The 13,434-nt window shown below is 37.1% G+C and overlaps 1 protein-coding gene across 7 annotated transcripts in view; it reads left to right on the plus strand.

The window, feature by feature from the left end:
* LOC126260026 (protein NDRG3) overlaps positions 1–13,434 on the plus strand; it is a 584,669-nt gene that overhangs the window by 553,000 nt on the left and 18,235 nt on the right. For 5 of the 7 annotated variants that reach the window (XM_049957195.1, XM_049957197.1, XM_049957192.1 and 2 more), the window contains one exon: positions 4,870–4,911. The exons of 1 other annotated variant lie outside the window; for it this stretch is intronic. In XM_049957195.1, coding sequence (XP_049813152.1) covers positions 4,870–4,911 — 42 coding nt within the window. Of the gene's footprint in view, positions 1–4,869; positions 4,975–13,434 lie in introns of all 7 variants that reach the window. One more of the 7 variants, XM_049957196.1, reaches the window with a different exon arrangement.

Consider the following 13,434-nt stretch of genomic DNA (forward strand, 5'->3'; position numbering starts at 1 on the left):
GGCAAAGGTTAGGTTAAAACAAAAACTGAGAATCCATGGTCTGACTGAGATTCAATCCAGCAACCTCTCAGTTTGCAGGCATGTTGATTTACCAATACACTGCCAACCAATATACTGTAACCTGTAACTTATGAGATTTGTAAAACGGCTATTAATAACCACTGTGAATTAATCCTTTACCATTTCGAAGGCAGAATACTTCCAATTTTAGAAAGTTTCTACTATAAACTCAGTATCTGACATCAAGAAGAGCTGCTGCAAATGTTTTATGGCTTGTAGAACTAGTGCTTTGTAGCTGAAGAAGCTTCTGAAATTATTACATTATAAAGTTTTAAGCATAATTAGGTTTATTGAGTTATTAATGTGGTTGTTAACTGTACAGTGTGGAAGATTTTTCTGTTCTATTGGAAAGTATAAAGGCATTTCTAAATTATTTTTATGTGTTCTGTGAAGCTGGTATCCAAGTGAACTCATCAAAGCTAGAGGCCAAGGAGAGAATTGGCAGAAGAACAATTCAGCTACAGAACAAGCAAAGGTACAGGAAATGCTGCTGAATTGAATAATTGGGAGAAGATACCTAGAACAGGTAGAGAAGTCTGTGGAGTTCTAGTTGACTTGAAAAAAACCTTTTATAGAGTTTGGTGGAATAAACTTTTAGATATCCAGAAGAAGATTCATGTTAACAGGAAAGAAAAGAGACTGATAGGTAATCTATATGTGGCACAACAAGTACAAGTAAGAGTAGGAGATAAGATGACATAAGGCTTTAAAATTGGAAGGGAGCTCTTTCGCATACTCTGCTCACATATGAGGTCTGTTCAAAAAATTCCAGAACATTCGTGATTTCATACCAAGGGTGTGTCGAAGTGAAATGCAGTCAGCATCCCTGCACATGCTTTTGTTTAATGTGTAACTGCAGGAAGTTTCATTGTTCTCTGTCTGTTAGTTATTGTTCATTGTGGTATTGAGTAGAATGTCGTGTCACACAGTTTGAGAATTTTGAGGTGGCAGAGAGAGAGAGGAGCAATGCGTGTGCATTAAATTTTGCATGAAACTCAATAAAAAATTTACAGAGATGCACCAAATGATGCAGGAAGCCTATGGTGATGAGTGCTTAACCATACCCAGTGTTATGAATGGTTCACGTGGTTTAAAAATGGCCAGATGGAAGTTAAAGATGACCTTCATTCAGGAAACCCTTTGACATGTATTGAAGATACTCATGTCAGGGATGTCAATCACAGACTGACTGTCTGGAACACATCATGTTGCCTCCAAGTTCTTCCCAAGGCTCATGAGTCAAGACCAGAAATATCTTCACCTTGCAATCTGTGAAGAGCTTTTGGATCGCAGAAATATATGTTCCTTTAGAGAGTCATGACTGGTCATCAGATGTGGAGTCTACAGTTATGATGTTGAGACCATGGTTCAATCTTCATAGTGAGTCAGGAAAGGTTCTCCAAGACACAAAAAAGCTCCAGGTCAGGTCAAATGTCAAAGTTTTCTTTGACTTTTGGGTGATTAGTTCATCATGAATTCATGCCACAGGGACAAAAATGTTAATCAGTGGTACTATTGGGATGCATTGTGACACCTGCAAGAAAATGTGAGAAGGAAATGACCTGAAATGTGGTGAGACAATTCATGACTCTTGCATCATGATAATGCACCTGAACAATCATCCCTGTTTGAGCGTGACTGTCGCACAGAAAACGAAATCACTGTGGTACCTCATCCTCCGTACTCTCCAGACTTGGCCCTTGCAGACTTTTTTTTTATTTCCAAAGTTGAAAACCCCGTTGAAAGGACAAAGCTTTGCAACAATAGACAAGATGAAAGAAAATTTGCAGACGGAGCTTCACGTGATCCAGCGGGAAACATGCCGAGACTGCTTCCAGAAGTGTAAATAGCATTGGGAGCAATGTATCAGTTGTGGAGGAGAGTATTTTGAAGGAGACCATGCACAATAAGTAAAAGGTAAGTGTAGAAAAATTTTATGGAAAAAGTTCCAGAATATTTTGAACAGACCTTGTATATTTCGATAATTTAGTTAAAAACCGCTTCCAACAAAAGAGTGTCTGACAGCTGCAGAGAGGATAATCAGATGTTTCAGATTTGCTGTGACGTGGTGTAACCAAGTGAAAATGGGAAGGCAGTTAATAATATGTTAAAAGAATGGACCCCAGCAATAAGAAATATGGAATGAAGATAAATATGAAAACAGCCAAGACAATGTTTTTTTTCCTTTGTTATTTTTTTTTTTTCAAAGCAATCAAGGAAGATAAAAATGAAAACTTGTGACGAGTCATTGGAACAAATCTAGAAGTACAGGTACCTGTGATGATAAATTGCGAGTAACATGACATCTAAGCAGGATATATAAAAACATGGATAGCTACTGCAAAAGAAAAGTTTTACAGGAGGAGAAATACTGTCTGTGGTCCATTAAATAAACAGTTAAGAAAACAATTAATTAAATGTTTTGTGTGGAGTGTTCCCCTCTATGATGCCGAAACATGAACACTGTGAAGGAGAGATGAGAAATGCTTAGAGGCTTTTGAGATGTCAGTTTGGACAATAATGAGAGTGAAACAGACAGATAAAATAAAGGATAAGGTAGTTTTACACAGGGTGAATGAGAAAAGCAAATACTGGGAACAATTGTGAGGAGGAAAAGAGATTGGATTAGACAGTAGATGACAAGTAGTCACATAATGAAGTATTTAGTAGAAGGAATGGTGACTGGGAAGAGGAGCAAAGAAAAAAGAATATCCCAGATAACTGACAACATAGTATAACTGCATCACATACAACTATGGAAAGGATGGAGTGAATATGAAAGGATTAGAGAATGCTGAACTTGCAGTGATAGACCCGCCTAATGGGCAGAACACATTGTCATCATATCATAGCTGAAGATATATGTTGAAGTACCTGTAGTTATCAATAGATAAGTTTGGAAATGCAACAGTAAAATACCTTGTTCATTAGTGAAGAGACTATTTTATGAATTACAAGCTACTATTCTAAGTTTTGCATATACCAATGCTAGGATGGTTCCTTGCAAGTAGGGTCTTCCACTTAATTTGGACAATAGATGCCTTGTCAGTGACTGTGATGATGAAATTGCATCAGAGAACTGGATTACCAATAAAAAATGGAGAACCCTTCAGCATAATTGTGTAGCACACAGTATGTATTAGCACATTACTGCAAAGCTTTAAAGTTTTTATGAAGAGTTTCTTTGGTTATGGGATTACTTACAGTATTTTGTGAGCATTTTTTTCAAAGTTAAAATTCTTTGAGCTCTAGGGATGCTACTGAACAATGTTACTCTGTATGGCAGTACTGAAGGTACCCAGTATTGAATACTATTTGGGTGTTTACGACCCCCAGAAGGTCAGATTAAAAAAAAAGACAGCAAAGCAATTCAAGGGTGGGCTGCTGGATTTATTACCAGTAGATTTGATCAACAAGCAAGCATTAAGGTGATGCTTCATGAAATCAAGTGGGAGATACTGGAGGAAGAATGACATTCTTTTCAGAGGATACTGTTGAGAAAATTTAGATAATCAGCATTTGAAGCTGACTGCACAATGATTCCACTGTTGCCACTGTATATCTCATGTAAGGACCATGGAGATAGGATAAGAGAAATTAGGGCTTGTACGAAGGTATATAGACAGTTGTTTTTCCCCTGCTGCATTTGGGAGTGGAACAGGAAACAGAATGGCTAGTAGTGATTCAGGGTACTCTACGCCACACTCTATATAGTGGCTTGTGAAGTACATATGTATGTGTAGATGTAGATGCTATGTACATGGACATTCACTTCCAGTCTGCTGCAAATAGTAATGTAAGTGACTGTATGTGACAGTCTTTTGATGTGTCAAAAATAGTAGTTATGAATCAGTATCTCCGTGTAATTGACCAGTTACATCTAGGAGCATTTAAATTAATTTCTTATCTTTCTTTCAAGGGTACTGACATAGTATGATTTAAATAAAAAGAATTGAGTCGAGTTAAAAGGGTCTCGAATTGTGACGACTTCAAAGTGCAGTTGAATACATGCACTTTGTGGCAGCTTTTGTGTTTAGCTCCTACTAAAACTAAACAGTTGCATAAACTCTTTTATCTTAAATTGTAACAAAAAAGCTACATTTAATAGCATGAATTCACTGGATATCTCTCCTCCTTGGCTCAAATTCAGTGACATGCATAATTATGTGTGTTTCAGTGAAGATATCAACACAGCTTTCTTTCATAAGGGATATTTGCCCATTCTTCCAGCATATCAAGCTCAGAAGCTTCTTTTTTCTCTGTTTGTATGTCAAGTTTGTATTTTTCAAATATTTCACCAGTACTGCCAATACACCAGAATGTTATGAGCTGAACTGTAGTGTATTGTGCCTTTTTTCCCCTGGAATGGCTCTCGGCTTTTTTTCTTCAACATACCAGAACTCTTTCACTCCATTCCATGAACATAAATGTGAATAGATGGTGAGTAATATGAAATACAAACCTGTTGTTAGTTTGCTTTCTTTGTCTGTTATCCTTGTATACACCCACTTTGTTCCAATGTTAGGTGGTAGTTATAAATGTGTTAAGCTTGCTTCAGCTCATCACTCATATTGCTACTGAGCATCTTTTTAGCTGCGGGGTCTGTAATCCAAAGCTTTACTGCCTAATAACTACAAAATGTTTAAGTTTATAACATTTGACTGTTATTTTGCATTTTAGTTTCAGTTTAGTTGTAAATTTGCTTAACAATGATCTTGCATCTTTTGATAGTTGCATAATGTAGATTTATGATTTCTCATATTATTTTGTGTTGACCACTTTTTTTTTTTGTTTCCTCTCTCGTTTAAGCTGTGAGACTATCCCGGAAGACTTCTTCAGCACAGCCTGCAGGTAAATGTAATTAGCAAATGATGTGTCTGACCAAGCCAAGATAATACCACTTGGGGACACAATGTAAGTGACTGTTATACTGATTGTTTGACCATGCATGATACTCATGACCAGACTTATTGGTGTGAAAATTGATTGAAGTGATCAGTAATAAACACAGATAAATGTTGTCATAAGTAATTCAAATAATAATCCAGATGGCAGGAACACTGTTTGGTTGTTGGTGCAATCCCAAAACATTGTATTCATGATGCCCTTTGTCAGGAATTGGGACATGAATCATAATCAGAGAATATGCATGAATCCACAAGTTATTCAAAATTTCCAAATATAAGTTCATTAAGATTTCCGATTATAAGTTCATTAAAATGTTGTAATGAAAAAAAAAGAAAGAATATAGTGTAATCAAGAGTAGGGAAACTATAGTGAAACCAAAAAGACACAATAAATGGGAAGAATGCCAGTACATGATGACATAAGAGGAGTTAGCAGAAAATACGACAAATAATATTTTTGGGAGTTCTTACTGAAAACATATCTGTCAACAACATATTAATAGAAAGAGTATGGAGAATAATATTGCCACAGAATAGATATGTCAAATGATTGAAAATATTGGGAGGAATAGGCTCCTCTGATATAAAATACTTTCACTTGATCAGGCCAGACTATATGTTGCTTGCATTGTGTGCTGTATAAGAGAAGCATTGTAATTTCCAACACTTTGATTTGCACCAATCTGTACTATTATGAGCTGACTTGGTGAAGCTAGTGGTACAAACCATTCTTATAAGCTTTACTGTCAGCAACTCATTATTTTGACATATTTCACCTGCCAGCCTGGGTAACTACAGTCAGAGCTCTACAGTTCTTCTTAAGCCCTCCATTTATGGCAACAATCAATATATAAATTCATTCTTTAGAGAACTTCCTTGACTTCTTTGGATGCAACATTATAAGCAAACTTGAAGAGCCCATGTATGTGTGTGTACTTGTAAGCATGTTCTATGACAGCCATGTCTTTATATGATAATGTCCTAACTGTGCTGGTAGTTTTCTGGTTTCTAGAAATAATTTTTACATTCATGAAAGGTAATAACACAATTTGCAGAAGAAAAAAGAATGCTTTTCATGTTTGTCTGATTTCTCAAAAGTGCTAAGATAAGTGTGGAACTTCAGTTTTGAATGGGTAAGGTCCATTAAGTCTGAGAGTCATGACCTATGGATATTATCTGTAACAACAGTGTGTAAGTAAATGTTCTAATATTTGAGTTTACCACTGCAATTTGGGTTACTTAACATTCTGCTGTTGCAATCCTGCTCCTCCACAACAACATTGCTTTCAAAGCAGCAAGCACAACAAAAAGACAATGAGGCACTTAGACAATGAGTCATTACACAAACAGAGTTTCAAATGGCATTATCAAACCAGTGACCTTCATCACAGGCATTGGATTACAGCTTTTGAAAGAGAATTAAGTTAACTGAGATGTAATGTATGTTTTTTGTTTCTTATGGGTCTCAAGTAAGAGTTTGAGTTAGCAGTTAGTAGATCCAAATTCTGTTGTTCTTCTCAATATACCTGAATGATGATATTAATTATAAGCACATTTGAAGGATATGAGTGACAGTGATCAATAGTGAGCTGCATAGTAACAAACTGGTTATCAAAATCATTGACACTGTAAGCAATAATGAAAGTTCCAGCAACAGTTCACATACTGTTGATATTTTTTGTTTATTTCATGTGTTTAAATTTATCTGTAGGAAACCATTCCATTTTTACTCACTTTTGTTATACCTTCCTTGATCTTTCATATTTTGTGTTTACTATAATTTGAAGTACAGCATGGAAAATAAGAGAGAATACTGACAATCACTTGGTGTTCCTGCCACAAAGGTTGAAGGGTAGTTATAATTTACTATAGCTGTGTGTGTTGATGGGTGATACTTTTCTTTTTCACTTTATTGCTTTTAATTTTAATGTAGTTGCTCATGAAGTAGAATGCTATAGTCACTCTTATGCTTTAGTGTGATATTTCACAGTTTCATTGCTTTAAATGGATTTGAAAGAATTCCTTTCCTTTTAATAGCACATCCTTGTAGTAGTATTGGCTTATTATTTTACTTCTGCTACAAAATAGCTCATTCGTGTTGTAATTAATAATAAGTTTCCCTATCTTAACAAAAGCTTGCAACTTCTTTGTGTATATGTGTGTTTTCTTTAGAAAGTAATATTTGTGTGTACAAAAATGTTTAGAATTATTGAGATATGTAGTTATACATAAAACAGACATGAAATTCTCTCTCTCTATCTCTATCTATCTATCTATCTATCTATCAATCAATGTTCACCTATTAATTTCAGAGGAGTCACTAAATCATCTCAGTGGCAAATCTTGAGCGTTTTAAATTATTATTTAGGAGAAATTGTAGTAATTGAGATGTTTTTTAATAATTTTTGTACAAATATTATGATATCAATAACCCCATCATTTTGCAACTCCTTGCATCGAACAGCAATTTTGCTTGATGAGAAAACTGTTAAAATTATGGAGACAGAATGGCTGGCCAGTACTTATTTTCAAGAGACAAAAAGCCTAGTTTTGTTGATAGGTAAATTTAAAGCAGGAGATCGTAATGGCAACTTTTGTAACTTCTATGTTCCTTCTTCAGGGAGAAAAGAAAGAGTAGTTCGAGAATCTTGACAAAAAAAGAGGAGGTCACTCAAGTCCCAGTTTGAGAGTAGCACAGATGTTGTCCCTTTCAATCTAGGGGCAGGTTACTCAGACACTAGGTTGAGAGGGGCAGCATTTGTGTCGTTGTCGTCCCCCCCCCCCCCCCCCCACACACACACCCCTGCCCCCTTCTCACACCTCTCCAAACTTCCATAAACAATGCCTTTTTCTGAGGAATGAACATCCACCAGACATTCCAAAAGCTAGATTTACTGTTTTCTACAGTAAGTGTTTTTATCATTTTGTCAGCAGTACTATGAATTTTGTCTTATGAAGATAAGTACCAGCTAGCCATTTTACAGTTTCTGTGAATATACAGACAACTGATTTTTCAAGTTTTTTATGAGGGGCAGTAAAATGAAAATTGAACACTAGGCACAACAGGATCGTGGAATGGTTCCATTTCAGAAAGAATCACCATATGCTTAAGACATTTATCCGATTTGGAGATGAGACAATCAATTCCTGTTTCATAGAATGTGGTCAGATGCTAATGGACCTATAACACCACTCACTCTTGCACTTCCTCATCTGTCTGAAACTGACATCCACACATGTCTTTCTTCAGGTCACCAGAGGTGTGAAAATCACATGGCGAAAGATCCAAGCTGCATGGAGGATGCTGCAGAGTTTCCCAATCAAATCGTCTTTCTTCAGGTCACCAGAGGTGTGAAAATTGCATGGCAAAAGATCCAAGCTGCATGGAGGATGCTGCAGAGTTTCCCAATCAAATCGCTGAAGCATAGCCTTCTTCCAATTGCCAGTGTTGAGGGCAGGCATTATCGTGTGCAAGGATGGTTTCATCCAACAGCATTCCTAGGTGATTTGACTTTATGGGACATCTCAGTTTCAGCAATGTTTCTTCATAACACTGTGCATTGATTCTGGTTCCTTGCTCAAGAATCTTGATGAGCAGAGGGCATCTGCAGTTAAAAAAGGAGGTTGTCATGAACTTACTGGAACTGGTGTGAATAGCTTTGGATTTCTTTGGCTTTGGGTTGCGTTTGTCGCTTGCCCTCGGGCTGTCGGAGTGCTGTTGGACAGAATCATCCTGTTGCATGATTACTTCCACCCCCACACTGCAAATCAGATGAAGGTTATGCTTCAGTGATTTGATAGGGAAGCACTGCAACATCCTCTGTACAACACTGATCATTCACTGTATGATTTTCACATCTTTAGTGACCTCAAGAAAGACCTTCATGGACATCAGTTTCAGACAGACAAGGAAGTGCAAAGTGGGTAGGCTTGTGGACCCATCAGCAACTGACCACATTCTACAAAACAAGAACTGATCATCTCGTCTCCCAGTGGTATAAATGTATTAATTTGTGTGGTGATTACTTTTGAATGAGACAAATCCATGGTCCCATTGTGCAGGAGTTCGGTTTTCATTTTACTATCCCATATAAGCTATTAATTATGATGATCAGTTTAAGACTTTTTCTCTTCAGTTGTTTTACATAAAATTTCTGTATCATATCTTTTATGAAGAGAAAAAATATGTTTACATAAGGGGGGAACTGAATAGTTTGACTTTAATGACTGACGGATGGTATTTTAGATGCCAGTGAAGTCAGTTTTGCTCCACATAGATCATGAAAGGGATGTTTACATCAGAAGTTTAGGAATTTCGTGGTTCACAGACTCAATGCCCAATAGTCTGCAAACATTGAATATCTTATTCACAAAGGTTTATGTAGGACATTACAGTGAGGTGACAGAAGTCATGGGATACCTCATAAGATCGTGTTGGACTTCCTTTCTTCCAGCATAGTGCAGCAACTCAACATGGCAAGGACTCAACAAGTCATTGGAAGTCTCTGCAGAAATATTGAGCCATGCTGCCTCTATAGCCATCCATAATTGTGAAAGTGATGGCAGTACAGGATATTGTGCACAAACTGACCTCTTGATTATTTCCCATAAATATTCGATGGGATTCAAGTTGGGTGATCTGGGTGGGCACACCATTTGCTTGAATTGCCCAGAATGTTCTTCAAACCAACTGCAAACAATTGTGGCCCAGTGATGTGGCAGACTAGCATCCATAAAAATTCCATTGTTGTTTGGCAACATGAAGTCCACAAGTGGCTGGAAATAGTCTCCAAGTAGCTGAACATAACCATTTTCAGTCAGTGATTGTTTCAGTTGGACCACTCCATGTAAACAAAGCTTGCCACCATTATGGCGCCACCACCAGCTTGTACAGTGCCTTGTTGACAATTCGTGGCTTGATGGGATCAATGCCACACTTGAACTCTACCACCCACTCTTAAAAACTGAAATTGGGGCTCATCTGACCAGGCCACAGTTTTCCTGTCACCTAGGGTCCTACTGATAGGGTCACAATCCCAGGAGAGCTGCTGCGGACGATGTCATGCTGTTGGAAAAGCCATTCGTGTCAGTCGTCTGCTACCACAGCCCTTTAACACCAGATTTTGCTGCACTGTCCTAAAAGACACTTTGTCATATGTTCCACATTGATTGCTTGCAGTTATTTCACACAGTGTTGCTTGTCTGTTAGTCCTGACAACTTTATGCAAACACTGCTCCTCTTGGTCATTAGGTGAAGGCCGTTGGGCACTGTGTTGTCCATGGTGAGAGCTAATGACTGAAATGAAGCATTCTCGGCACACACCTGATGCTGTGGATTTGGGAATACTTAATTCCCTAAGGATTTCTGGAATGGAAGGTCCATATGTCTAGCTCCAACTACCATCCTGTGTTCAGTCTGCTAATTCCTGTCCTGTGGCCATAATCACACCAGAAACCTTTTCACAGGATTATCTGAGTACAAATAACAGCTCCACCAATGTACGGCACTGTTGCACCTTGCATATCTGACACTACCATCACCTGTGTGTGTGCGTATTGCTATCCCATGAATTTTTCACCCTTGTGTATTTGTAGCAACCTCAAAAATCTACCAAATTAAATTGAATTCAAAAAGTAATGGCTGATGGCACGCTTTGTTGTGTGAATATCTAAATAATCTAGAAATAATAGTTGTATAATATTTAACACTGTATATCCATTTAGAGTAGAGACAGTACATTTCAGAATACGCGTTTCTTCTTCAGTAACTCTCTCTTCTCTTTCTCTATTTTTCTGCCTCATAATTGATTTTTGGTACTTCAAAAAATTACTTGTTGCAGGCAACTTTTTCATTTCTCTCTATTTTTAATATACTTCTTTCCTTTTGAGATTCATGTGTAGGAATAAAATTGGATTAATTATAAACTAGAAGAAAAATTTACTTAGTCAATTACAAAAATTAAAGAAAGAACTGTTGTTGTCTACTTCATGTATAAGAAACCTTCTGCAGTGCTTTTTTGTATTGGGGTCTACAGAACTACAACCAGCTTTCATTCTTGTAATAGACTCGGACTTAAATGGAAATTCTTTGCTTGGTTTTGGCTCATTATATTTCAGTAAGGTTCAAAATTTGAATAAAGTAGCATCTGAGAAAAAGTAAGAAAATGAAACAAATGCTACAAGATAGTTTTCAAATTTTGGCTAATTTTAGCTTGCTCCAGACTGATATACTCGTATGCAATTAAACTCATTGTGCAGATAATGAATGCCACAGGTATTAGATACTTGTAAAGTGGATTGTAGCTGGCACAAATCTTCAGATTGCTCTGACATTGAAGCTGAGTCAGGTGTTCCATCTCAATATAAAATTTCAGCTACAAATTAAGTCATGGTCGCATGCGTGCTAAAAACTAAGGGAAAAACATTTCTTCCTTTCCTGAAATATATTCCCCAGACATTGATGTTCTGTTCTCACCTGTCATCAATTTCTCTGTAAAGCATCTTGAGGATAAAGCTCTGTATTGGTACCATTATATGGAGACTGCCGTTGGCTGTATGTAGAGGACAATTTGCAGCATTTTCTCTTGTAGCTCCATTCAACGTGTCCACATGTTAATTTCATTATTTCAGTAATTCTGTCACAATATCTTTGCACTGTGTCATGACTGAAGGTAAGCAAACAGTATGAACAATAGATTGCATATATTTGAATTTCTGTGTAATAAACAAGGCACCATATCTTAAGACCATAAGAAAGACTGACTATGGGGGCGATTGACTGAACTGGCCTTGTAGCACCAACTAAAACAGCCAAGCTGTGCTGGTGCTGTGAATGGCTGAAAGCAAGAGGAAACTATAGCAAAATTTTTTCCAAGACCATGCCGCTCTACTGTATAGTTAAATGATGATGGAACCATCTTGGATAAAATGTTCCAGGTGTAAAATAGCCCCCCATTTGGATCTCCAGGTGGGGACTACTATGGAGGATATAGTCATCAGGAGAAACAAAACTAGCAATCTACAGATTGGGGTGTGGAATGTTAGAACCCTTATTCAGATAGGTGGGTTAGAAAATTTAAAAAGAGGTACATATAGGTTGAAGTTAGATGTAGCAGGGATTAGTGAAATTTGGTAGCTGCAAGAGGAACAGGACTTCTGGTCAGGTGAATACACGGTTTTCAATACAAAAGCAAATAGGAGTAATGCAGGAGTGGATTTAATAATGAATAAGGAAACAGGAATGTGGTTAAGCTAATATGGACAGTGTAGTGAAAGCATTATCATAGCTAAGATATATATGAAGCCCATGCCTACCACAATAGTACAAGTTTATATGCCAACCAGCTCTGCAGATGATGAAGAGGTTGAAGAAATGTATGATGAGATAAAAGAAATTATTGAAATAGTTAAAGGAGATGAAAGGAATTTAATTGTGATGGGGGAGTGGAATCCAGTAGTAGGAAAAGGAAGGGAAGGAAAAATAGCAGATGAATATGGCCTAGGGGAAAGGGATGCAAGAGGAAACTGCCTGGTAGAATTTTGCACAGAGCATAATTGAATCATCACTAACACTTGGTTTGAGATTTATGAAAGAAATTTGTGTGTGAGGGAGAGGTTGTAGACACTGGAAGGTTTCAGATTGATTGAATAATGGTAAGACAGAGATTTAGGATCCAGATTTTAAATTGTAAGACATTTCTAGGGGCAAATGTGGACTCTTACCACAATTTATTGGTTGTGAACTGTAGATTAAAACTGGAAAAAAAAAAACTGGAAAAAGGTATGAAATTAAGGAGATAAGATCTGCATAATTTGAAAGAACCAGAGGTTGCTGAGAGTTTCAGAGGGAGTGTAGGGCAATAGTTAACTAGAGCAGGTGAAAGAAATACAGTAGAAGACAAAGGGCAGTTTTAAGAAATGAAATAGAGAAGGCAGCACAGCATCAAATAGGTTAAAAGATATGGTGTAGTAGAAAACCTTGGATAACACGAGATACTGAATTTAAGTGATGAAAGGAGAAAATATAAAAAATGCAGCAAGTGAAGCAGGCAAAAGGAAATACAAATGTTTAAAAACTGAGATTGACAGAAAGTGCAAAATGGCTAAGCAGGAACGTCAAGAGGATAAATGTATGGATATAGAAACACATATCACTAAGGGAAGTATAGATACCACCTATAGGAGAATTAAAGAGCCCTTTGGAGAAAAGAGAAGCAGCTGTAAGAATATCAAAGGCTCAGATGGAAAACCAGTCTTGAGCAAAGAAGGGGAAGATGGAAGGAGTACATAGAGGGTCTATACAAGGGAGATAAACTTCAAGGCAATATTATAGAAAGGGAAGTGGATGTAGAGAGAGATGAGAAGGGAGATATGGTACTGTGAGAAAAATTTGATAGAGCTCTGAAAGATATAAGTCAAAACAAGGCCCCAGGATTAGACAATATTTCGTCAGAACTACTAATAGCCT

This window comes from Schistocerca nitens, chromosome 5 (genome assembly GCF_023898315.1).
Source record: "Schistocerca nitens isolate TAMUIC-IGC-003100 chromosome 5, iqSchNite1.1, whole genome shotgun sequence".
In the NCBI taxonomy this organism is placed as follows: domain Eukaryota; kingdom Metazoa; phylum Arthropoda; class Insecta; order Orthoptera; family Acrididae; genus Schistocerca; species Schistocerca nitens.